General features: G+C 50.9%; 1 protein-coding gene across 1 annotated transcript in view; it reads left to right on the plus strand.

The window, feature by feature from the left end:
- Positions 1–25,373, plus strand: part of LOC128272402 (protein outspread) — a 144,467-nt gene that overhangs the window by 61,399 nt on the left and 57,695 nt on the right. Inside the window, exon 2 of the mRNA XM_053010202.1 lies at positions 63–143. Coding sequence (XP_052866162.1) covers positions 63–143 — 81 coding nt within the window. The remainder of the gene's footprint in view (positions 1–62; positions 144–25,373) is intronic.

The raw sequence follows: 25,373 nt of genomic DNA on the forward strand, positions 1-25,373 counted from the left end.
GTTCGAACGCTTCACTCATTCCTCGTTTGTCCTGCTCTTTTCTTCCTTTTTCCGCTTCACAGGCGACGCGAAAGGTGTCAAAACGTGGATACTTGTTCGTGGCACCGGACTGGGATTTCAGCAACCCGCTGTACAGAACAAAGGTAAGTACCCGCCGCCGCCGCCGCCGCCGCCGCCGTGCGCCGTTGCTTCCTGTCACGCGCCCCCCCGTGTCCGGGTGGCGCAAAACGTCCGCGCATTGCATAGGCCTACCGCGCAATGTCACCGTTGTCCGGGACCGTTCTCCGGCGCTCCGGCTCCGGTGAATGTCAAACACGGGCGCAGTTCCACTGCGCGGGTGGGGTGCCCTTCACGAGCTGACGGATTGGGAACGGACCGCTGGTGGCTCTGGGTCTGGCTCTCTTCGGTGGCGAACGGCGCCACGGGACCGACCGCACCGATGTTTGTTTATCACTTAATGTCCCGCGAACCTGTCACCGACCTGGGTAAGGGTTGCCCTGGCCAGCCCGTGGTTGGAGGGACAAGAAGGGCCCCCCCGCCGCCCGGTGGCCAAGGTGCAAATTAAATCGTTTAGCGTACGGCGCGGCCACGGCACCGTATGTTTGCGGACGCCAATGTTCGCCGGCAGACATTGCAGGCGATTGCGCAGCTCCCCGATCTCCGATCGCCGATCGTTGGCCAGCCGGCCAGGGCTGCAGGGTTCGCGGCCCGCAACATCCGGGAGCCTGCTGTCGATACGTCCGCCGCTGATCGACACGAACGCGCCCTGAGGACCTCCAGGCCACCGGAGCGCGCATTAGGCTCCGATCGTGCCGCCCGCCATCCCTAGTTCCCTGCGGCGGTGTGACGACAATGATTGATGGATGTCAAAAAGTGGCTGATTAATTTACATATCAGGTGGCGGGGGAGAGAACCCCACAAAAAACCGGTGGCTGCGAACCGATCGATCGAACGTCGCCGGCGGACATCGAAGTTGGCGCGCCGCGCTACAAATTGGACTAGAATGGTCGGCTGCTTGGTGTGCTACGTTGGTACACTTTGGTCGGCTCCGGCGCTGGATTCGATCACCGTCTGGATCCAGTCGGTGTAACGGGCCACGTTGGTGTACACGCCCGGGAGCGGCTGGCCGCACTTGACCGCACCGAAGCTCACGATGCCCACCTGCGTCCAGTGGGTGGCGTCCCGGCGCATCAGCGCACCGCCCGAGTCCCCGTGGCACACGTCGCGCCGTGGCTGACCCCCCGCACACAGCTGCACTTCGGCCACTTCCGGTGCCCGCAACCCGTACACTTCGGCGCAGACGCTCACGTTCCGGCCCACCAGCTCCAGTTTGAGCTTGCGCCGCATCCCCAGATACGCTCGCGTCTCACCCCACCCGGTGGCGGTAAAGTTGTGGCCCGCGACATCGGCGGGCATCGTGGCGGAGTACCGGGGCAGGCAGACGGGGCCCACGTGCTCACCGTACTCCACACCGGGCGCCAACCGTAGCAAAGCAATGTCGTGCAGGAACTGGCGACGTAGCTTGAACGCCGGATGGCTGACGGTCCTTTCGACCGCGATCTCGAGCGTGGGCCCATTGCAGACCCACTCGCCACCCCGCACATACTTGCAGTCCTCTTGCGTCAGTAGATCCCACTCGCCGAGAAGGGCTCGGTATTTCGGGGGCACTATCCTGTGAATGCGGTAAGACGATTCGTCAGAGTGAGTGTGGTCCACCGTTCGGCCAGGAACTCTCACCGTTTGCGGTCTTCGGTCACGTAGCAATGGGCCGCGGACAGGACGAACCTTCGACTGATCAGTGACCCGCTGCAGACGAGCTGCCAGCGCGTCCGTGTCATGATAACCGTGGCCCACGGGAACTGGTCGAGGTGCGTTTCGCGGCTGTCAAACATCACCACGTCCGGGTCTGCCTCGTACGGCGACACCTGTCCACAGGCCGGTTCATTGACGAACCCTGAGAAGGAGTCGGTTGGCCCGTTGGCCTCCAATGGCACCGTACGGTTCACGTCACAATCTCCGACGGGAGCTCCCAGCACCGCACTGATCAGAACGGCCAACGGAACGAGCAACCGAAGAAACGGTGGCATTGCTTCGTCACAAAGTCACAAACGCTACTGCTAGCTGGACCCTTCGATTCTACGCCCCAATCGCTGGACCGTGGCCGGCTCTCCCCACTGATAAGACGGTGGAGGCGCCCCCGGAAGATAACCTCGGCGGCCGAGCCAATCCCAGGCATAACGGTCATCCATTCTGGGGAAGACCCATTCCATCCAGTGTTTGGATTCCGGAGATGGGGCGCAAATTCTCGATTCTGGCTGTCGCGATTCTGGCTAAAAAATGGGCTGATAATGCGGCCAGACTAAACTCCGCATCAAAAAGACACTCGTTTTGGGTGCATTGGCTTTACTTGCACGACATCAGGGTTTTTAATTGAAAATGAGGTGGAAATGAGCTTTTCAAATTTCGTACAGTTTGAGTTGAAGACCCACCATTTTGGAAATATTTCTTTCAATGTTTCCCAATTTTCTGCAAACGGCGAGCGTCCCATTTCGTAAATGTCAAAGTTTTTACTAAATGTTTATAATTTCCAGAATGAAGTTTGACGTTTTAAAAGTCAAGTAATCGGTAGTTTAAAATCCAAACACTTAATAGACCACCACCCAAAACGTCCCTCAGATGATGCGGTTTGGTCCAACTTTGACGAGCTCCTCCTTGGGCAGTGAAAGGACGTTCGCCGTCGTGTCTGGGTGCCGCCGTCCCCACCTAATCACCATAATTGAGCCGATGATCCAGAAACGCAGCATCGGCGCGATATCATCGTGTGCTGCGCGTCATCGACCCGCGGTGGAACTCTCCCGCAAAACTCCAATCACGCCGAGTTTGGGGTCCCGGGACCCCGCGGAGTGCGCAAAACGCTGACGCAATGATTACAAAATTGATTCGATTTTTTGGGGCCCGCCCGCTCCGAGAAAGACCTGCCTTTCCTGTGGCGGTTGATTGGCTCTCGGGGGATGATGATGATGATGATGATTGCGTTTTCACTTTTCATCCCAACCCCCCCAACCGTTGGGTGCTTATGGTTCTTGCTCGTAGCTCGCGGTCCACTTTTCACCCGCACGGCACGCGGTGCACCGGGGTCGGCCTTCTGGCCTTCGGCTCCCTTCGACTTCCTCGGCTCGCGGGCCCACCGGCATTGCGTAAAAAGTGATCGATCGAAACTGGGCGGTGGAGCTTTTCTTTTACGACGCCACATTCCACACCATCGAGTGCGCAATCGGAATCGGTACGGAACCGTGTAGTTGCGTACGGTTGCGTACGGTTTTGGGCGTGAATTGACTCACGCACAGTTCGATTTCCGATTCGCCTCTAAAAAAGGGCTTGCCGCTGTATTGTTTGGCGATTTTTTGGGTTTTTGTGCTTAATTTACTCATGGGTTACTGTGGAGTTATTCAATTCTCCGACAATTCGACAAGGAAAGTGGAATCCGTGTGGAAATTATGAACCCAAACCCAAATTTCATGGTAAAGTTGTGGTTCCTGTTTTTGTTAGATCGTAACACTGTAAGACGTAATGTAACTAAATTAGGACACAATCTGTCAATAATTTTGTCAACAAATGCAGTTCTGCAAGTTTTGGGTCACCTCAAGCACACTCTTATAATGAGTTATCTGGTTGAGCAAAGAGTTTACTATTGTGCCTAAAACATTTCTAAATTCGAAAACTCTTTCTTTATTTTTCTAAATGTGTGTCATTACCTATAAAATAATGTCCACTCTATGCAATGCATCTATGGCCAGATTTGTTCCAATTTTCGGAATGGACGTAAAGGTCTGTTTAGAAATAGCCTTCAACAAATTCTTCGCTTCGGCTCCTATCTGAACTATTGACTGTAAAAGGTGTCCACGGAGCGGAGTTTAGCTAATAGGCAGAAGTCACGTGGTGCTAAGTCAGGCGCATACGGTGGTTGTGGAACTGGTCGAACGGATTAGGGTCGAGTCTGTGGCGAATGAACACGAAATGATCACGAAAATGTGATGCAAACTCGTCACGAAGAAGTGGAACCAAAAATTGCCTCTGCACAAATCCGGCCTTTATTCTTTGCCTTTGCACAGTGCACAATTCCGTCGCCGATGCGTTAAAAAAAATCATGCTTAAAAGTTATTGTTGCAGCTTAAGGAAGCATGGCATACTCCAGTCAAACTGTTGAAAAGCTTTTATTGCGATAAATATTTTGGCCAAACTCGGAACTAGAAAAATCAAGTTGGCCCCGTAGCTACCAAGTATGGTCCTCTGTGACTATTTCTACTATCACAGCTGATAAAACAATCATTTTGATGATTGATTTTCAACCATTAATGTAAGAGTGCACGCATAAGCTGAAGGTCCAAAAACAGAAAATTTACTTTTAAAACGTGTGCAAAGTTGATTAAAGAAGAGCTCAGTTTCGTTCGACCACCACAAAACCATTGACAAATCGGCTGATAAATTCGCCGCCAAAGAAAGACGCACCACGAAAGACAATGACCATGGAAGAATGGCCGGCCTGGTGGTTCCGCCCGGGGCCACCCGTCGAATACGTCGGTTAATTTCAATTTAAACGAATTAATCGATGCCAATTAACCAACTTCTCACGACGTGGCCGCAGTCGCGACAGTTGCGCAGCGGCGCCGGGCACGCCCGAGTCAACCAGAGTCAATTGATTCCTCTTCTATGGCCCAGCCAGCGCTCCAACTCCGCGGCTGCTTTCACTGCGCAGCGATGCCGACCGAAGACGCGTCGGAAAATGGGAAAACCAACCGCCAAAGCACGCGGAGTTAGGCGCACTTTTCTTTTCGCTTCGACTGGGACGCTTTCCGTCGGACGAACGGACGGAGGCCGGAAATTGACCTGCGCCTTGGCCGGGTTTATTTGGAGAAGGCGCCCGGGGCGCCGTCGCTGAACCGTGCACACCACGCGACATAGACTCTAATCGATCGATCGTTTCGCCGGTGCATTCAAATCGCTGGCTGGCGGGCGGCTGCAGTAGTTGCATCACCGGACATGGACTGGAACAGCGTGGACAATCGCAAAACAATAAGCATTCGTTTTTCCCTCTACTTTTGTCCCTCCGATAAAATGCATTCTTTTTTCGATGTCTGATGGCACAAACGCAGCTCAGGAACTTTTATCCATCAAGACAAGACCTCAAAACCGCCATGGATTTTGTTAGAGCAAAGAGTTTACATTGACATACAATAATATTCAGCACACAAAGTTATTATCAAAAACATCAGCCTTCAAGGCTTAATAAACTTTGAAATACTGTAGCAATGCTTTCTGTCAAAGTCACCCATATTTTTGGCCCTTAAATCCAGTATTACTCAGCATTGGTCACCCTCAACTGGGAATCACTTAATATCAGTTTCAAGTACTCCATTAGCTTGGAAATAGTTTTCCGATTCGCCTTTGGTTTTAATTGTGTTGGCATTTTGTTTATTGCAACATTAGTACATCGCTGAAGCGGTTCCGCAATTCCGCCGCAGCATTCCAACGGGCAGCGAAAGAGCACCTACTGAACGTTCCCCTCGCTCTCGGAGTGGTCTTTTCCCCCCGGTTTACCCTCCCGACCCAGCCCGTCCGATATGGCTGGGCACTCCATTCCGTTACATCCTGTTCTATGCTCCTTCAGGCCAGTCAGCCAGCCAACCGATCGTTGATGCACTTTACTCGTGCCCCCCAAACGCAAACGGCGGCCGTTCACTCATGGTCCGTCGAATTGCGCGGATGGCCAGCGAGCATAGCCCCAGCCGTGTGCCGTTCCGTTCCGTTCCGTGCCGCGCCAATCCGTTAGCAAAAACAACGGTGCAATTGCAGCAGCATCGGGGTGCAATCGATGAGCATCGTGAGTGGGGCCTGTTACATAATGGTGCCGCTAATAACGGACACGGCTAATCGCACAATAACTGTAATGATGATAAGCAACGCTCGAGCGGATCTGGCCGGCTCGGTGTGCGGGCGAAGGCGCATCGATTGAGTTCTTGTGCCGCCGTCTGCATCTCGATCGATGGCCTACGTCAGAACGTTTCCCGTCCTGTCGCCGAGCCTCTGGGGCCTATTTTCCTGGCCGGGAAAATCCAATCAACCAACGCCCAGTAATGATCATCGACCACTTGAAGCGACGCCGATCGTGACCGAAAACTGTGAGTTGCGATAGCCGACCCGAGCCGATTGCGCAACCCGCGGTCAGCGGCCGAGTGATGTCAATTTTCGGCGCACAAAACTCTCGACAAGACGCATGTTATTCCTGGCAATAAACAGAAAGTTTCAATGTTCTCCAACGTCAACTTCCATGTTCGTCGGTGGTGGATGCCAACGATGCCCGCTCGACGCGACACCTGCGTAGCGCTTCCGGGAAAAGTCGCACGCGGAAACGGTCGATGTGGCCGGGTGACGACGACCGGGCCGAAAAAGGGCAAAATAGAAAGCGGGGATTTTTTCCGTCGCTTCCGTCACATCCGTCAACCAGCGACCAGCGCCGCCCCCCGAGGATGGGCCGGAATCGATAGATGCACGCGGAGATAGCCGGGGCCGGGAAGAGACCCACGGAGACAGAGACCTGACGAACCGGACCGCTGGGCTGTTGGGTGTTGGGCTTGGTGATCGCTTCCGATCTCACGATCGCGCTCCAGTTGCAGGTGTGCCCTTTTCGGGGTGTCCCGGGTGGAGCGGCAAAAACCTGCACAACCCGCGCGCAGGAGACGTGAGGTAACCGACCCGGTTTAGGGCAGGCCACCGCGCGCGCCACCGTGATCGCCCGGTATGCCGCCGGTAAGATGGATGATTTTTACGCAACATCGACATCTCGACATTTCCTTCATTGCGTATGCGGCAATGCGGTCCACGCGAGCGCTTTCCGATACCGTTTATGTGGGGCAAGCTTCGGGAGGTGGTGGTGCTGGGGGTGCTACGGGGCGACCCTCCTCCGCAGCCTCTCGCCGGTCACGGCCGGCGGTCCATTTATGGTGTCGATGTCGCTGCAGCAAAGGTTGATGCACCTGTTTTTGCGCTGCCGCTGCCGCTGCACTCCTCGTCGACGGCCTCGTCGTCGTCGTCGTCGTCGTCGTGGTCGTCGATGTCACCAAAGGGAGCGCGTGGCCCAAGAAACCACAAGCCGCAGAGAGTGCCCTGACGCAACTAGGGGCGCGCTCGTCGCCATCTAGTGTTGCGGTCGAATGTGCAATCGTGGCGCACTCTGGCCACGGTGCGTGTGCGGCACCAGGCAATGATGAGGCAATAGGACCTCCTCGAACCAGATCGACGACCGCGGGCGGGCGATGGCGAGAGATGTAGAGTGCCTTTTTTGTAACACGTGGGTCAGGAAGTCCAAAAGATTTTCCATTTTGTGCGCCCGCAGGTTGACATGCTTCGGTTGGTCAAGGTAGTCGATTTATTTACTATTATTATGATTTATTGCTACACCTGGATCGTGGATATGATTTGATGTTCAAATTTGCAATTCAAATCCCAATTGCATCCGCATTCTGGAAAATTCCAAAACTCCTTTTAATTTCGCTCAAACAGATCCCAACCGCTGCCTGAGTAATGGACGTATTGTTACTTTTGATTTGGCACCTACCTTACAAACAAGACGTATTGTTTCATGAACTACGCCTTTTGAAATTGAAAATCATGGACGAATTGGTGTCCGTTCGAACTGTCAAACAGATGCCACAGATGCTAAACCAAACCACACAAACCAAATTCAACTGAGTGCGGCTTAAACTGATTGTGCAGTGCGAATGTATTGTGAATCCCACGAACGTGAAAAATTATTTGGCCATTCACTTAATAGTGGCCTTCAAAATATTCAGCTATTGTTGCTGATCTTAGTCGATGATCAGGCGACAACTCTACGAAGATCATCGTACGTCATAAACAGAACATAGGGTCTAGCAATATTACACGACCAAGTAAACAAACGGTCCGTAGACCTCGAATTCGGGTGAATTCACTTGATTACACGCTACACATAATTAAAGGACACGCTATAGCGATTTCTACCAGTAAAATAACAGCATATCTGAACAACGATTCAACCATGACCGATAGCCCTTGGGTATTAATAACTTTTGCTTCAATCTCCAAAACTTAACGTTAGCAGGAACGGTTAGGGGTAGATACTAATGGTGGTTGATTACTAGCGCCGCTGCATCATGGCTGCAAGTCAGACCTATAAGATGAAAGGAGCTGCTGGAACCGCCAAAAAACAATTAAGAATGTAAACACATGTCTTCGCCTTCACCAACTTGACTGCATGGAATAACGGCATCAAACTCAGAAACCAATGATGCTCTACAAAATGGCACTGCGTGTACCACACGCCGTGCAGTTATGTTGATTATAGTGAAGACATTCGCCTACATCCTTTATTGCTACTTCAGCAACGTTTTGCAGTTTAAAAAAGCGTAGTGCCATCTATAAGAGCCATCCTTCGGACTTTTTAACCCACGTATTAAGCCGAACCAAAGATCATGAACTTCCAAATACTCCGTAATTTTTGCACTTCTTGCAATTCTTTTCAAAATAATAATTCTTTATTATTGGGGCTAGGCCATAGAAGACGTTAGATCAAGTGGGAATCAACATGATGAATGCTTCATGATCATTTGAGAGATGCCGAGCTTGAAACTTCTTTTATCCCTTTTAGTGGATTTGTTCGTTTATTGATGTATATGCTCTAATGGAGGTTGGTTTCGGTCAGATTATCATTGTCTTATGGTGTTAATACTATTCGGGTTGTTGGCCCGGTCTGCTGGTAGGTCGTTTGGTCGTTTGATATGTTGAGTTTTATTCTAACTTGGTCGTACGCTCTGCATTCCCTGATTATGGGCTTGACTGTGGACATGAGTGTCTTATGTTTATATTGGTGCCCGCTGTAATAATAATAATAATAATAATTCTTGATCGATGTACACACCTCCCAGTGTCTAATGTTTCCCTCTTTATTGTTGTTGGTTGGCTGGCTATTTCGATTCGTTAGTATTTGAATTTTTGGCCATGAAATCGTCACTCTAGCGGGCGACAGGTTAAGGCACTGTGTGGCCATTCGTCCCGAGCGCCACTCACACGTCACACAACCTTCGGCCATGGCGCGAACCCCCGCGCGGGCCTGACCTCCCGCGCGTGAATCAAAGTGAACGTTCACGACGCGCGCGCACCCCGCGATCGTGACTCGCTGCAGGCCGTGTCCATATGCACGACGGGGACGATGGGATTGGGTGGGCCCGTATCTCGCAGGCCGATCGACTCCTAGGCGGCGGGAGTCAAGGGTGATCCGGTGTTGTGCGGTAAATGTTTTATTAATGCCCCCTGCTCGGCGGAGGTCCATTTCCGTCCACGGCGTCCGTCGCTGGCGGGTTTTTATTACCTCAGCCAGGCGAGGTGGCCACCTCGAAACGCACACGACCTCCTCGAAGCCTATATGTGATAACTGATGTCAACCGCCGCGGGCGACGCAGAGAAAGTGAAACTTTTTCCGCCGCGACCCGACGCGCGGCCGTTCGGTGGGGTCCCTTTTGTGGGAGCTGCGAATGCTGGGAGCTCTTCCGGTATGTTGGAAGCGTGGGGCTCCACCGTCAACTCCTGGCCGTGGTACTCCAGTTCATGGTGGTGACACTTTTCCAAATCGATAGCACGGCCTGCCGCTAATCAGTCTCTCCGCTCGCCGGACAGGTATTACGGCGATGTATTCCACAACCCGCTCTCCGGGCGGGGACGTCTGGACGCTTTATGATTAACGGCCATGACACAACACTCTAAAGTGTACCGCGCGGCCGCCTTGGGATTTCTTGGAAAAGAAAGTGATCGTTCACACCTAGTCCCTCAGCCACCGCCGGCCACCACCGGCGTCGCGCCGCGCTCTCTCACTCTTGCTCTGACAGGTTTTATGGCATCGTTCATCTCGGGCTCACCGGGCAGAGGCAGGTTACATCAACCCGGCATCGGCCCCGGCCCCGACCGACCGTCTAAATCTTGTTTATTTTCTATCGAACCTTACCGAACCCCCCGAATCCACACCGAATCGGTCCTGCGATCGATCGCACGTTCAATCGCTTCCGCAAACGCACGAGGAGACCGCGCTGTCGCCACGGTGACGAACAAATGACAGCAACGGCCGGTCAAGCGACGAACCTCTCAGCAGTAGCGTCAGTAGCACCGGGCGAAGCAATTATCATTATTATTTTCCGCGATATCGAAAGCGAGTCCACTCGACGACGGCAACCGTTTTCTCTCCATCAACACAAGATCCGGCGCGAAGATCGCCTGTAAGGAGCGACTTGAGCCGACCGGGTGAAGCCGGGACCGCGATCGTTTAACGGGTGGGACGCGTTTATGGACTCTCCTCGCTCCTCGAAGAAGATGAAATGTATGCGCATGGTGGTTGGTGTTGTTGTTGTTTTTTGTTGCTTCTTTTCCGTGCTTTCGAAGGGGGGCAGCGAAAGGAAAAGTGTGAGAGTTGCTTTTTTATCGACACCGCCGATGCCCCAGGGGCCCGCCCCGTCGTCCTGCGGTCTCCTGGGCCGTCGGGGCGCATATTAACGGGGTCATTGACACCACCACGGGCGCACCTTCCCACGGAGCGCCCAGGTCTCTTCGGTTTTGGTACCTTTTACGTAACGCCACCGAGCTTAATTTAGCTAAATTAAAGCACATTAGACGAAAGACGAGACGGGAATTCATTTTTAGCCTTCACAAGTGACTCAGAAGAGCAGAGGGGCAGAAGCGCGGCGGAGCCATGTTGCGCAGAAAAACACGTGGAACGATTCATAAAAATGTCACAGTCACACGAACGCGACAACCAACCTGCACTCCTGGCGAACATCTTCTTCCCTGTCGCCTCCACGGGGTGGTGTTTGCCCCGCCCCCCAACGGCCACCCCTCGCCCCGTTTCGCAACGAACAAATAGAGATTCTCGCGGAATCGCGGTGAGATAATCCCGAGATAGTTCGCGCTCGCTGTCTCTCTCTCTCTCTCTCTGTCGCGGGGTCGACCGATCGATCGATCTAGATCTGATCTTCGTTAGGTGTGCTGTGAGCGCGCGGATCGTGCAGCCACACTTCTCCTTCCCGTGCAGCCGCCAGCAGCAGCAAGAAGAGGCGGCGCAGAGGCGCATAGAACAAAACAAGCTCCGTGCAGCATGGCAGCCGGTTTTTGTTTGCTCTATCGGCTCTTCCTTGCTCCTGGGTTGTTCAATAAGTTTTTTGACTCGAAACCAGAGAGCGCTATACGAACCTAATTTTTGTTTGTTGTATTAGTACACTCTTCATGAAGTTTCATTTCAATCGGTCGCTAAATTTTTTTTTTTACAAGCCATTTTGTATCGACATGTCACAGTATTTTTTACAATGGAAAAATCAAGTATCGTGCAGTGATTTAATTTTTGTTTTTGAAAGATTTAAAAGCAAAGGAAAATTATGAACGAATGTTTAACGTGTATAAGGACTCTTCGCCTTCAATTAGTCGTAGTAGCCTTCAAGACGATCCATGTTAAAAATGTCAAAAAACAGACACAATTGAAATCGTAGAAAAAATACAGGATGTCGTATTGGAAAATCGTCGACTCTCTGAAAGAGATTTAGTATAACGTCTAACCATCTCATTGAGGAATATAACCAATATCTTGACTGAAGTTTTGGGTTCCAGAACACTCTTAGCAAAATGGGAGCCGCGTTCGCTATAAATGGAACAATGCACCCAATGCAACAAATGGCAAAAAATCATTTTCATCAAACGATGACGTCATAATATCTACGGAGACGAATTTTGAAGGCGTTCCAGTTTTTCACTTCAGGGATGGAATTTATAAATTGGAGTCTCCTTGAAACAAGCGTATTAATGTTCAGGAAGGCCGTACTGAATAATAAAGTGTGTTTCAAACCGTAAAAACGTGCCCTTCTTATCGAGGCAAAAAACTTATTGAACAACCTAGTACTTGCTCGTTCGGGGACAGCGTGATGGCAGCGGGGTAGCCTTTCGTGACGACGAGACGGCGAGATGATCGGCAACGCGCCGCTCGCCGCGTGATCGCTAAATCTTAATTGCACGAAAATGTCAATTGTCGGCGAAGATTGTTTCACACTTGTCCACCGCGTTGTTGTAGTAGTTCTGTTGGCGGGGCGATGAGCCATGAGCTCCCTTCCTTCACCCTGCCTTCACCCACCCGAGAACCCGAGCCGGACGGACCGGTGTGCCGGATTTGATGGGATGTTAGTCACGACGACGACGACACGTCGAGTTGTTGTGGCCGCGAAAAGAACACCAAGCCAGTCGCCTTCTGGAACCGGAACCCGTGTCCCGGAGCTGCCCTTTGGGGGCTTTCGATGGCTAGCAGTGCTCGAGAGTTCATCTCCCGTTACCGCTTCGAGTGCGATCTCGAGATAGACCGATTGATCCCCCGAAAAAACTTGGCAACAATTTCCATTCTCGCGATGCTCACGGGGTGCGGTTCGAGCTCCCGGCAACATAAGGCACCGGCCGCATACTAAGCCACCTTTCGCCTTAATCACTACCCTCGCTCACCGCTAAACCCCTAAAAGCCGCGGGACGCTTTAGTTCCACCTTTTAACATCATTATTTTATCGTTGCTCCGGGCCAACGGAAAACCGTTTTCAATTAACACCACCAACACACGAGCTTCCGCCGGCCACCTCACGGGATCCCGCGGGTAATAAAAGCCTTCGGCATAACTAAGGCACAGCCGGCCGTCCCAAAACCAGGACGGCGAGAGAGAGAAGCTACGCGGGTATCGTTCTTAACGCAAGCGATTAAGCGCGCGGCCCGCGCTTATCCAAATGAGCCGCGACCGTTACAGCGGGCCACCCAACCCCCCGGAGATCATCCCGGAACCCGAAGAGCGCGCTTGCGCCGGTTAATGGTTTTAGATTTCCGTTCTGCAAATTACTCGCGCCACATCGCGCATTCGCCCATCGCGCCACGGACCCTGAGCCCTAATTCATTTCGGGGTGGGTGACTTAAGGCTGGGCAGGAGGGCTGCCTAACGAGTCGCGCCACAAGAGTGTACCGATGTCAGCCGATACTTGGAGTGTACAGTACGGACCATCAAAAAAAAGGAGGATGTCTAACGACGCTCCGCTCCGATATATGCATTCCGTAGCGGTACTTTGGCCGCCGCACATATGCCGCAGCACATCCCCTGGAATCGGACCGCACTTCTTCTAGTTGCCCCACGGTACCGCGTCCCGTCCGCGTCCCGCGTGCATCATAAAGTGGAGAAATTTATCTCGCTCGTAAAGCGGAGAAAATTTAATTAAAACCCACCTAACGCTTCGACATGTCCACGTCCGGGGGCCCCGGAACCGGCCCCGGTGGATGAGGAAGCTAAATTTAGCCGCAATTAAAATTGTCAACTATTTTATGTTCCCGCACGGGCGTCCCTAGGCCTGCCGCACCGCACCTCCCCTGAGGTGGCGTGTGGCGTGTGCGTTTGCTGTCGCTGCACCGACCGACTGGAGTGGCGGAAATTTCTCGTGTTTCTGTTGTCCACTCGTCGAAGGTCCTGCCGATGGCCGCCGGGTGGGTACTGGTTTTGGGCCGCGATAGGATAGCCGGGCCCAGCCGTAGGCCGTATCGAGATGTAAATGTTACTTGCCGTTGTTTTTCCGCCTGGCGACTGTAGATCGATTAGACATCGGTCGGAGGCCGGTGAGCGCCCGATACCGGATAGTCCAGATTGTTATCGCCATTCCGGTTCCGGGCGACCGGCGTCGACGTGTCACCGGTCGGTGGTGATTGATGCTGCTGGCCAGTTTTTAGAAGGATATCTAACGGCAAGAGCGGGCCAGGCTTTTATTACTTTTTCGACGCACTCGCAACGCAATCAATTCTTTGCTGCTTTATTCTTTTTACTCTCTTTCCGCCAAATCTCCAAGGAGTGGAGCTGCGAGTTTCACGTTCGACTTCGCAAGTTTGACTCTGGCGCTAACTTTTACGCCTTCTTGCTTGACGGGTGCTGCGGATTCGATCGATCGCTTCCGTTCCGGAGATTGCTGCACCGCTGCCTGCGTAATCCGTGCCACATTTCGCTATCGTGCACTAATTTATGAAACATTTTTTCGCCACCGAAATTACATAAAAATCCAATGACGAAATGTGGTTTGACTTTGCCAGGCTTGACTGACTACGAGGGTGACATGAAAAATTTCCAAAATTACTAAGAAGAGACATGTAATATGTGAAACATGTGAAAAACACGTTTTTCAACATAATCAGATCCTCTGCTATCTCCGCTACCTAATTCGATGATCGATTAGGAGCATTTGGTGAACTTTAACGATGTTTTCGTCGGTTGTTGCAGTATTTGGACATCCCGAACGTTCATCGATTCTCAAGCTCTTAAGGCCCGTTTACACGCTACGATATATCTGAACGATGCCTTGTATGAGACCAATCGTAACGATATATCGTTACGTGTAGACAGAAAAAAGTACCAATTTGCTTGTATACGACCATAGTTTCAGATCAAAAAAATTGAATGCGCCGAGCATCAATTTCGGTCCAATGGATCCAATCTCCATACATGTGTGCATGTGCTGATGGTGGATATACATGTGTGCCTGTGTTGATGGTGGTTTCGCATGTTGTTTTGAATGTTTTTAAAGCAAAAGTTTAACGTGAGAATAATGGCTTCGCTTTAAAAGCCATTTCCTCGACCACTGGGACTGATAAGTACTCTTGGCACGTTCTATTTTTTATTTTTAACCGAAACGCACAATGGCAAGACAGACCAATACAGTGTTACTTCCATGGCTGTCATTGCAAATCGAAACGATACATCGTGGCGTGTAGACGCTCCACCTTGGCTACGATGTATCGCTACGATTGGTCTGAAACAAGGCATCGTTCAGATATATCGTTACGTGTAAACGAGCCTTTACAGCCACGTTTCAACTTAGCTACTCTAAATTAATCGTTGGAAATTGATGCCCTGCAGAGTCTTCATACACAGAACCTAACTTATCTTCGATTTGCGTAGACTTATTGCCTTTCAAAAACAAATACTTAATTACTTAATGACACCTCGATAGTCGATTTTGACTGTTTTCACAAAAACAGTGACAAAAACTCACCGAAACGATTCTTACGTAAAAACTGCGCAATCAAACTGGTTACAAATTTGGTGAGTACCTGTAAGGCTAGTCCTGCCATCTTCTTGCTGACGTCCGGCAACATATCAAGTCACCCTTATAGTGCAAATCGCCTTCCAATCAGCCGCCGTGGAGCCAATTCGCAAATCAATCGCTTGTCGATCAAGGCCAACCGAAGATGGGGCGGAGGGCCCATAAGGATGAGCTTTCAGATTCGGCCACGATTCTGGACGCAAAAACCGTGGTGGTTGTATAACGATTAATTCACACTTCTCGCCGCGCCGGATTATTGAATTCTCGCGTGGCCCAACTGCCATCTTGCCGTTAGACATCCTTTTCCCCAGCCGGGTTGGGAGAGTTAAATGAACTTTCGTTTTCCAACCGCCACCGCCGCCGCCGCCGTGCACCCCAAAGTACCGGTAGGGAAAACACCCAACGTCCAACTTTTTTATGGCGCAAATTGGATGTCCGCGCGGATTTGGCGCGGAATTCCCGCTTCGGACTTTGTATCCGAAGCGCATCCGTTGCGGGGGGTGGTGGGAAGACGAATTTCACACTTCGCCAGCCAGCCAGCCAGCCAGCAGAAAGGGATCGGTGAACGCGGCCCCGACAATGACCTGGCAAATCGCCGCCCGGACCGCCGACCGGTGGTCAGTGAACCTGGACTCCGGCCTGCCGGGTCCCGTTCTATGCCGGGCGGGTTGGGTGTAAGAGATCTGCCGTGACGACGACGGCGAGAAAGGTCCGGCGCGATCGAAAGTGATGTGGCCTCCCAAGGGGAGCCACATGTGAGGCCCTTGGGCGGTGGCGGCCGATACGGATCTTTGGAAAATCATGCTCAATTAATCTTTCCATTTCGTTCGATCGAAGAGAAAAGTGTCCGAGGAGTGCCTGGATTGCCCAGATTGGCCGGCCGCGATGCGCGGTGATAGATTGATAGCTCGCTTCGCGTCGCATCGCGCCGGGTTCTTACCGGGCGCGAGCGTGCTAATGGCGCATGATTTTCGGATTCTTGGTTCGTGGTTCCTCCGTGGCCAGAGAAGGGCCGGCCGGCGCCGCCGTCGCCTTGCGAGGCGAATAGACTCTTGTCGTGAGGCTGAATGGCTAACGGGACATCGCGGCCCAGAACGTCGAAATTGATTCCGAAGCGCAAGAAGAAACGCGACGACGTTTAAGACGATAATGGTGTGCGTGTGGTGAGCTGGAGTAGGTGTAAAATTTCATTGGAAATTAATCGATTTTCTCCATGCACATGGGAGGGAGGGCCCGTTTTCTTCGTTCACCTTTCTCCTTGTCCCCTAAATCCGGTGAAGGTATTAGACCGTTCCACGGTGTACTCTACTCCAGGGTGGTCAAATTCGGACCCAAAAACTAAATGCTGGCTAACTCTTATCGGGTTGGGTGGGACCACAACCGGGACCCGAAACGGACTCGGAGTGTTCGGTAAAAGCCGTCAAACCCGGAGCGTATATCGTTTCAACTGGTTCACCCGGCCCGGAATCGCGACAGGGTGCGCGCGACAGGTTGATTGGGGTGCCGACGACGTTATATAACCCACAGACCCCCCCCAACCCCTCGTAAGCCTAAGATGCCAATCCTGGGGGCCGTAATTTATCGTTTGCTGCCCAATAAATCAGCCCCAGAATTTACGACCCCATCACGCGGGCAGATAGTTAACGGATTTTTACGGTCACCAGTCACCGGGTGTGTGTGTCCGTCCACTCCGAGGTTGCCCCGAGGCGACACCGGCGCACACAAAACGGGCCATTTATTCCCCGAAAACCGCACGTGCGCACGTGTGCGTAGAGTATCGGCCCCGGAGTATCGGCCCTGCATCCTGCATTTGGTGCCCTTTGGCTACATTAATCCTTTGATGGGTATATTACGGCACCACAGCCACGAGTGCCCCGGGTTGCATTATTTTATGATCCTTCCCTTAAAACTGATCTCGGCTGTCGGGGGCCGGTCGTAAGCTTTCGGTACCGAAGTTCGTAAAAATCACATGGCTGTTGGGGAACCGCATTATATTCTGGTTGCCAACCGCAATTTTTCGAGGTTTCTGGGAGTTTAGCCAACGGATCTTTTGAGCCGGGTTTTGTGTTAAGTCGAAGGATCGCCCACAAAAAGATCGTGATCTTCTAGCGGATCACTGCGATTGATTTTCGGTCCATTTTATGCGCCACCAACGGACCGGCGCGATCGTAGCAGAGTCTGGCAGCATACGATTTTCGAGTGTGTGTGCTCGGTTTTGCATAATTTCCTGCAGCTTTTCTCGCGCGGTGGTGGTGGTGCCTGGTTGCATCGTGCGTTCCTCCCGAGTCGCCAGAAATCGCGTCCTGCCGCTGCCGCCGGTGCCGTGCGTAGTTCGAACGGAATCGAGTTTCACCGTTGCGAAGAAAGCCCGTCCCGTCCCGTCAGGTCGGGGTCGGGTTAATTTTATGTATGCTTTAATGGGGGTATACCGGGCCGGTCTTGAGTTTCACTCTCCCGAGCGAGAGAGATTGTCGCCCCGGGGGCAATCGGAGGAGAAAACGGACCGAAAGACCAACCGCCATGGGGGTGAACCGTTTTCGGTTTCCTCGGATACCTTTTTTTGGGTTTCGGGTGCGCGTGCGTGCATTCTGCTTATGCTTATGTTGTATTTACCGCAAGGCTTGAGGAAGTTCAGGCAGCGTGTGGGCCATAGGCCTCTTCCAGGGTCTACCAGGAAGTTGTGTAATAATTTAATTAGTCCTTCGTCCTATGAGAGGATCCATTTCCGTACCCCGAAACCGGATCATCCGATCCGGATAGTGATCCTTGAACTGTTATGCTCCTTAAAAAACGGTTCAAAAACATTAAAACCATGCTTTTGTTTCGAGGACCACCTCAACGGAACGGTGAGACCAAAACATGAAGGACTATCTGCTGGTGGCTTTGTTTTACACATTCCACCAATAACCGGGTGAAGATTAATAGCTTGCCGATAACAACGCACCCAAAATCGCCGCACACACTTTTATTTATCATTATTCCGACCCCAAATGCAATTATTGTTTTCGGCGGTGGTTCGGCGCATTTTTTCCGCGACGCACCTCATGCGTCTCGCCTTTGGCACGGCACGGCTCACACAGCATAGCATTTCGTTGACCCCGGCGCGATGGTGGGTGCCACGGACCGCCGACATTTCAATACATCAACGCCGGAAAGTGCCGACGAAACTCTCGCTTAAGAATTCCTCGATTCCCGTCCTTCCCTCGGCCCAGGGCCGTGCTCGAGCTTTTTGGCAACGGCAAATTGAATTCCAATGTTTTTTTTCTTCTGCTGCACGTACGCCCCCGGGTAACCCCTCTTCCCCCGTCGGCGGCACTCGTCGACAGCTTACCGGTGTAACAATAGGGGCCGCTTCGCTCGATGCTCGTCTTCACCTGCCCCCCGGGGTATCACTTCACGCGCGCCTTCATGGGAGGAGCAGAACGCGCAGATAAGATAATGATGAGTCGCCGTTTGTCGTCGTTTTTCGTGGCCCCTCGTGGTCTCAGGGGCCGCTTAACCAGGCCCTGGGCCCAGGTCTCTTCCAGAGAAGTAACCGAAAATCGCTGGGTGTGGTTCTGATTTCTTGAACAGAACGGTTGGCCGAACGGTGGGGAAACGCATCTTTTCGAATGTGTCATTCTTATTGAACGATCGTTATTTCAATAAAAGCCCCCAAAATAAAACCCGGTTCCGTTCCGTGAAAGGAATATTTTTTGAGGATAGTTTTGAGGCTTCCAGCAGGCGGAAGAGGAAGGTAGCAGGTACAATGGATGGATCGCGGCACAGACGTGTAAGGATGCAGATGGTGAAGGTTCAATGGCATTGCTTAGGTACAACGGATCTTGGAAAAAATATTGGGACAGTCTTTTTGCACACTAAGCCTCCTGCTGTCGTAGTTCAATTTCAGGAAGCTTAGGCCAGCTTTATCTAATACTTTATGCTCTTGTTGCACACCAGCATATTAAGCATAAGAAAACACAAACATATACACTTTGTTATTGGTCTGATAGATTGGTCTTATTCTGAAACAATAATTCCCGATCGTGAATATCGAATTTTCTTCTGTCAGAATAAAGCATTAAATGATGTAGAAATGGACCCGTTTTTATGAACGGCTGCAGCGCTGGATCGTTTCGAAGAATTTCGGAATCGCAAGACAATTGAAAGTCGCCTGATATGCACTTCTGAGTTGTTTCTCTGAACCTACAAACTTACTCCGTCAATAAAAAAGTTAGAAAATAAGTGAGAAGAATTAAAATAATTACAGAATTATGTTGATAGTGATAAAAGTAATTACTAAGCCTTTTCCCAAACGCAACCTTGGCCATGGGAACCGCTTAGAAACCAAAACATGTTTTGCCTTCGCCCAGCACAGAACGGTATCGATTGGAATCTCACCCTTTTATCAGCTAACGGCCGCGCGTCATACAGTGGATGGCGAAATTAACCTTAGTTCAAGAACACAAAAGATTTTAGGCAAAACGAGGATGAAAAATTTGCTTTAGTCAATCAAAAATGAATCAAAAACATTAAATAAGATGTGTAAATGTTAGTGTTGGTGTATTTAGGGATGATTGATACAAGAGAAAAATTTTGGTCAAACATATTTGGAACAAGCCAAATTTCTCTCCGGCGAAAATAACCTTAGTATCCGCAATACATACCATTCAGCCCAGGCAGTGTAGCCAAACATCCTGGTTTTGTTATGTGGCCTTTTCTACAGTCCTCATGTATTGTTTTGGTATAGATTGGTCCGATTAATTTAGCTTATTCTGTTAAATTGAGTGGGATCTTTACGCATACTCTAAACCTCATGAATAACCACATGTTTTCAGTGGTTGGCCGGTCTGGACAAAGATGTTAATACCTTAAAACTTTGATATTATCATCCACGAGATACTGCATGACTAGTTCTGGCTTGTGGATTGCCGCACTATCCTGTGGTGTGGGGAAATCTTCACCTATAAGACATGTTCCTTCTTGAATGATTTTTCTTTCGTCTATTTATGACCAACTTTCGAGTCAGCATGACCAGGAAAGGTCACCAACTTGTAAGTTTCATGTAAATAATGCATCCCTGGAACATAATGCCGTTGTAATTTGTTTCCTAATTGATGATTCAGGTCCCTATAGCAGCAAAATTTCAACTCTTTATAATGAGAAGTGAAGCATACCAAAGATTGATCACTCCAAAACAGCTTTTCTCACAATAAACGAAACTTCAAAGCATGCAGATAGTAAAATACCGTTCTTTTTTCGTATTGGCCATGGTTAGGTGCGGAATTTTGTTGAAAACAAGGCCAGATTTGTCTACATGCTATAGGCTACGTCGAATGATATGCACGGAATCGAGTTGTATACATTCTGATTTTCGTTTTTGGCCAATATTTTAGGCGGATCAGGCGGCGGATGTAGATGGTTTGTGGAGGAGATATTCAGTATACGTTTATCGACTCGTTTTGGTGTTGATTTCTTGCGGCCACAAACCTTAATATGATGAATACGACCTTCATTTGCATGCAGCTTGATTATTGCTGCCGATTGCTTGCTCGCATTTGTCGAAAATTCGTGCAATATCCCTTTTATTTTTACCACTAATACTCAAACTAATAACTAATTTACGTTATTAATTGGTTAACTTGGGATATTTAAATGGTTCTACCATATTTCAAGCTGAGAAACAGCATAATGTCTTGTGAATTCTTCACTATGCGTTTCTCAGCTTTAATTATGCATTTTGCATAATAAAACATGTAAAATAACATGTTATTATTGCTCATAAATTTAAAAAACGTACTCTAGTTGCTTTATTACCGAGCAAAACGAAGGAAATTGGGGTGAAAAACTGAAAATTTCAAACTTCCAACTTTAACTAAGGTTAATTTCGCCGGGCTCAAATTGACCTATGGCCACAAATGGCCGCACCAGTCTACTAGATTACATCTAAATGTCATTTTATCGCCCACATTTTAGTCTTAGAACCTCAATCTAATATTCAACGTCTCAAAAGAGCCATTCAAATAGAAGATGTACTCATATTTTCACATATTATTTAAATGTTTATGAACTAAGGTTAATTTCGCCATCCACTGTATATTACGGTTTCAAGTTAGAGCATAAATTACAAGAGGACTCGAGTCCTCCCTCCGGCCACAGAACCGCCACAGAAACCGTTCTGGAGAACCGTTCTTTCGCCCGTCGCCGTCCCCGAAAAGTGGCACATCGGTGATACGCGCCAGCCGGCCGCCCGCCCGGCCAGCCTGGCCCGAACCGTGCCGATGCCGCCACACTTCCGTCAGATTGTGCGCCCATTCAGGCGGGCGCAGCATAACCGATTAGGAATGCCTATTTACGACGTGGAAGTCTGCCGGGCGAGTCCGCGCCATCAGATAACGCCGCGTGTGTTGTAAACGATGAAACCTGTTGCTGCTGCGGCTGCCGGTGCCTTTCCTAGCGCCGCCCGGGCTAGTCCCGGGCTAGAAATTCTCCCGCGGCTCCCCGAAAACCGGTAGAGGGAAATGCACTTCCCTCCGGACAAGGCCACCGCGAGGGACCCTAACCTGCGCCGAAGTGTAGCTAACCGAGCGATAAATTGAATCCACCTGTGCGCGGGAAGATTTGTTTTATTTCTATGTTGCGCATCCAAAGTTACGTCCGCGCGCGCCTCCCCCGGCTCAAAAGCACATTCCAGCGCCGGATAAGCCGTGCCGTTGGCCGTTACAATGGCGCAGCATTTCTGGTTTCCTCCACCGGGGGCCGCCCCGGAGGTAGATAAAAAGAGTCCCCAACGGTTCTCCGGCAAGGAAATAGAAAATTGATTTTCTAGATTTTTGTCTCCTATCGCTGTTTGACCGGTTTTTCCGATTCGGTCAAATGTTTTCGGAAACCCCTTGACTCGTCTGAGGTCTCGGACTTGGACCCCGTCCGTTCGGTGTATGGGCTTTTTTCATGAACCCAACCGGCAGACGGACTTGACTCACCGAATCTAGCGGTAAATGAATGGGAGGGCACCGAGCTGGAGGCCACTTTTCTTGATCGCGCCCGACGCTCCCGGATGTTTGGTGGTGTGGCCGTTTTTCCTGCCCATCCGATCTCTTCTTCGTCGGGCGTCGTATGTTGTGGCTTTTTATGCCTTCGGTCACCTGACGATGACAGGTTTGGCCACATTTTTCCGATGCGCTTGGGCTTGGGTAACTTACCGGCGGCATCGTCGTTGGAAAGGCACCGTAGCATCATCGTTACCGATCGCTGGCTCCGAAGATACCTCGGAACTGGCCAGCAGCCGGTGCCCAATGCAAATCTCGGAGCGAGAACGGTTCTAAGCGATGCGGAGAGATTTCTCTCGTGTTTCATTTAGTAACCAACAATTAGGCAGTGGCACCGAGCAGCGAGTCAGTTTGCTGGGACGGGACTTCCGTCACCGTTGGCACGCAAGAGTGCCAACTCCGCTTCCGATGCTACTTCCCCGGGCCTGTCGGGGGCCGGGTGTTTACGGGTGTTCTGTAGCCCGGTAGGTCTCCCGGTACCCGGTAATTACCTGGTAAGACATCGGTCCTGTCCCCTGTACGCTCTTGCTCTCGCCACGCAACCGCGGACAAGTGTTGCTGATGTTCCGCACCGATGTTAAGTGCCATCGCACTTGCCGGGCCGAACATGCCGCCAGTCAGCTCGCGGCAACAGGCAGGGCCGGAGAGAGTGTCAAGTCAAGGAACGACGAAGAAGCGGTGCTGTGATTACACGGCCATTCTAGTGCGGGGTCGAGACAATACGCGCTCCGCGTTACACAATTGTCTTGATCCAAAGAGGTGGCCCTTAGAAAGAGAGGTGTCAAGGAGCGAAAGACCCGCTTCACGGTGCAGAACTCTCGGTGTTCTGGAGGGCGTTTTTCGTGGATTACTTGGAGCCTATAATTTCTTCTTTCGGGTGAATGTCTTAGTTTTTGGATGGACCGACATTTAGAAAATCTGAAGGAAATCCCTTCCTTTGTGACGATTAATTACGCCGATGGGACTGGCTTTGGTAGTTCGGAAACAACAATAAAAAAATGGCCAACCGCAAGCGATGCCAATTTGGTATTATGTATTAACCTGTTATTGATTAAACTTTCCAGCTACACAGCAACTTACAGCGACTAACAGGAAAACAAATAACCGCGACACGAAGCAGCATAAATCATGCGGCGAAATGGAACGATGAAAAAAAAAGGCGCAGAAAATCCATTTCGGTGTGTCGAAAACGCTCAACATAAATTGCCGCAAATTGCGTATGACATTTGAAAGCGAAATGGTTGCGGGCGATCCGTTTTTCCACGACTTTTCGGCCCATTTCTTTCTTTCTTCGCTGCACTGCGGTTGCTGCAGCAGCAGCACAGGCAGCTTTCGTGCCGAGGACCGCGTTGGGCTGGAGATGCGCCACGAGGATGCCCTTTTTAAATTATACCATTGGGGAGAAAATTGGCGGTTCAGAAGAATTCGGTTATCGGTCGTGTGATGTAAGATGTAATTTTGGGGAGGGATCGCAAGTCGCCGCGGATTGTATGACATGTGAGTGGGGCGGCACCCGGGGAACACGAAGTGGCTGTTCCGAGTCCGAAGTCAGACTGAATTTGAGTCCTACCAATCGACCCGTTTCGACCCCCATCGGTTGGGTTTAGGGTTTAGGTTTCGGAGTTGAAAATTGTATCGAAATTCGTACCTTTCAACGCGTGTCGTTTTGATCGATTGTCAATCGGTTCGCCCAGTTCGTCCGACCACTGATCCCGACTGGAGCCCGAAAAGTGCTACAATGTGTGTGCGATCGTTTTCGGCCTATTATCTGCCGACAAATTGGTCGCTCCGGTCGGTCCGGTGTTTCGCAATCGCCAGCGACCGATAATTCGCCAGCTTCGATCGGGTCCTGGCGTCCTATCCGAATCGTCGTGGGAGATCCGGAGAACCCGGTTGTCGAGAAAGCATCACCACCAGCCACAGCACGCGCTTCGGCTTAAGCTTTCGCGAATTAACCCACCGCGACCTCTTCGGCGGCGGTGGCGGCAACCGAAAGCCGATTGTTAGAAAGCAGCTGGGGGGAGCTGCAGCAATCGATGCCCTCTTCTGGTCGTGGTGGGTCCGCTTGTAGCCACCGCCGACCCGACGACGACGACGGCGGTCATCTTGAATTGAATGCAAAATACCGTTACAGTTAGGCAGCCTCGGCGACGGCGGCGGCAGGATGAAGAAGCTCCTGTGCCAGCCATGCCGTCGGCCACAGTGGCGCAACATTCATAGGTCCATTTGCCGCGCGCCGCACGGAAATAATCGCGCCTGCTGCTGCCGACGGCTCGCGCTCACTCCCGCTTCCCTCCCGTTCCCGGTCCACCGACCAGCGCGACTTTCTTTGGCGATGGCGATGGCAGTGGCAAATGACACTCCAATTTATGCAAATTGCCATCTTGCCATCGATCGCGGTTTTGCGCTTGCGGGAAAACAATCCACTCCACCAAGCGGGGCAGCCGCGCCATCGGTTAACCGGCGGCCACCGGCGGGAACCGGGCGATCGCACACCGCTGCCGCGCCGGTCGGTAGGCGGTAGCGCATTTATTACCGCGATCCGCGCGCGTCTACCGACAGAATGGACATACGGGAACCACAAAAACCAAAAAAAAAACTTGGCCACAACCGGCCCCGGCTTCGATCAACTTGTTTGGGTTGATGCCGATGCGGTGGGCACAACAGCACAACAGCTTATCTTGCCCATTTTCGGTCCCTAAACTGTTCGTTCGGGCCACTGTTTTGGGTCATCGTCAAGGACTTGATTATGGTCGTTTTATTGTAAGGCGCAAATTCGTAAACTATCCTCCTTAAATTTTCACTTCATTTTTAAGTTGATATCATTTTCGGCTTTGAGAGTTCGGCCTCAACTGTTTAATTGATGACCTTTTTTGTGTGTGGCTCACCTGATTAACTGGCGAACAATGATTTATTTTAACACGATTATCCTAGGCAGATCCGTTTTATCCGTTAATCGGCGCATCACAAAAAAACATCGAATACATAGAAAAAGGTTGTTTCTTTCTTTTGGATGGGTAAACGAAGTAGTTCTTTCGTATAGCTGTTCAGGTTCCGACTTAATTCTAGGTTCTCGACACATTCCGCATCCATTAAAAACCGCATCGATATAATTTTGAATTATTTACCAAAAATTCTTACATGATTTGATACAAGGCTTTTGATAATA

Source organism: Anopheles cruzii, chromosome 3, assembly GCF_943734635.1.
Source record: "Anopheles cruzii chromosome 3, idAnoCruzAS_RS32_06, whole genome shotgun sequence".
In the NCBI taxonomy this organism is placed as follows: domain Eukaryota; kingdom Metazoa; phylum Arthropoda; class Insecta; order Diptera; family Culicidae; genus Anopheles; species Anopheles cruzii.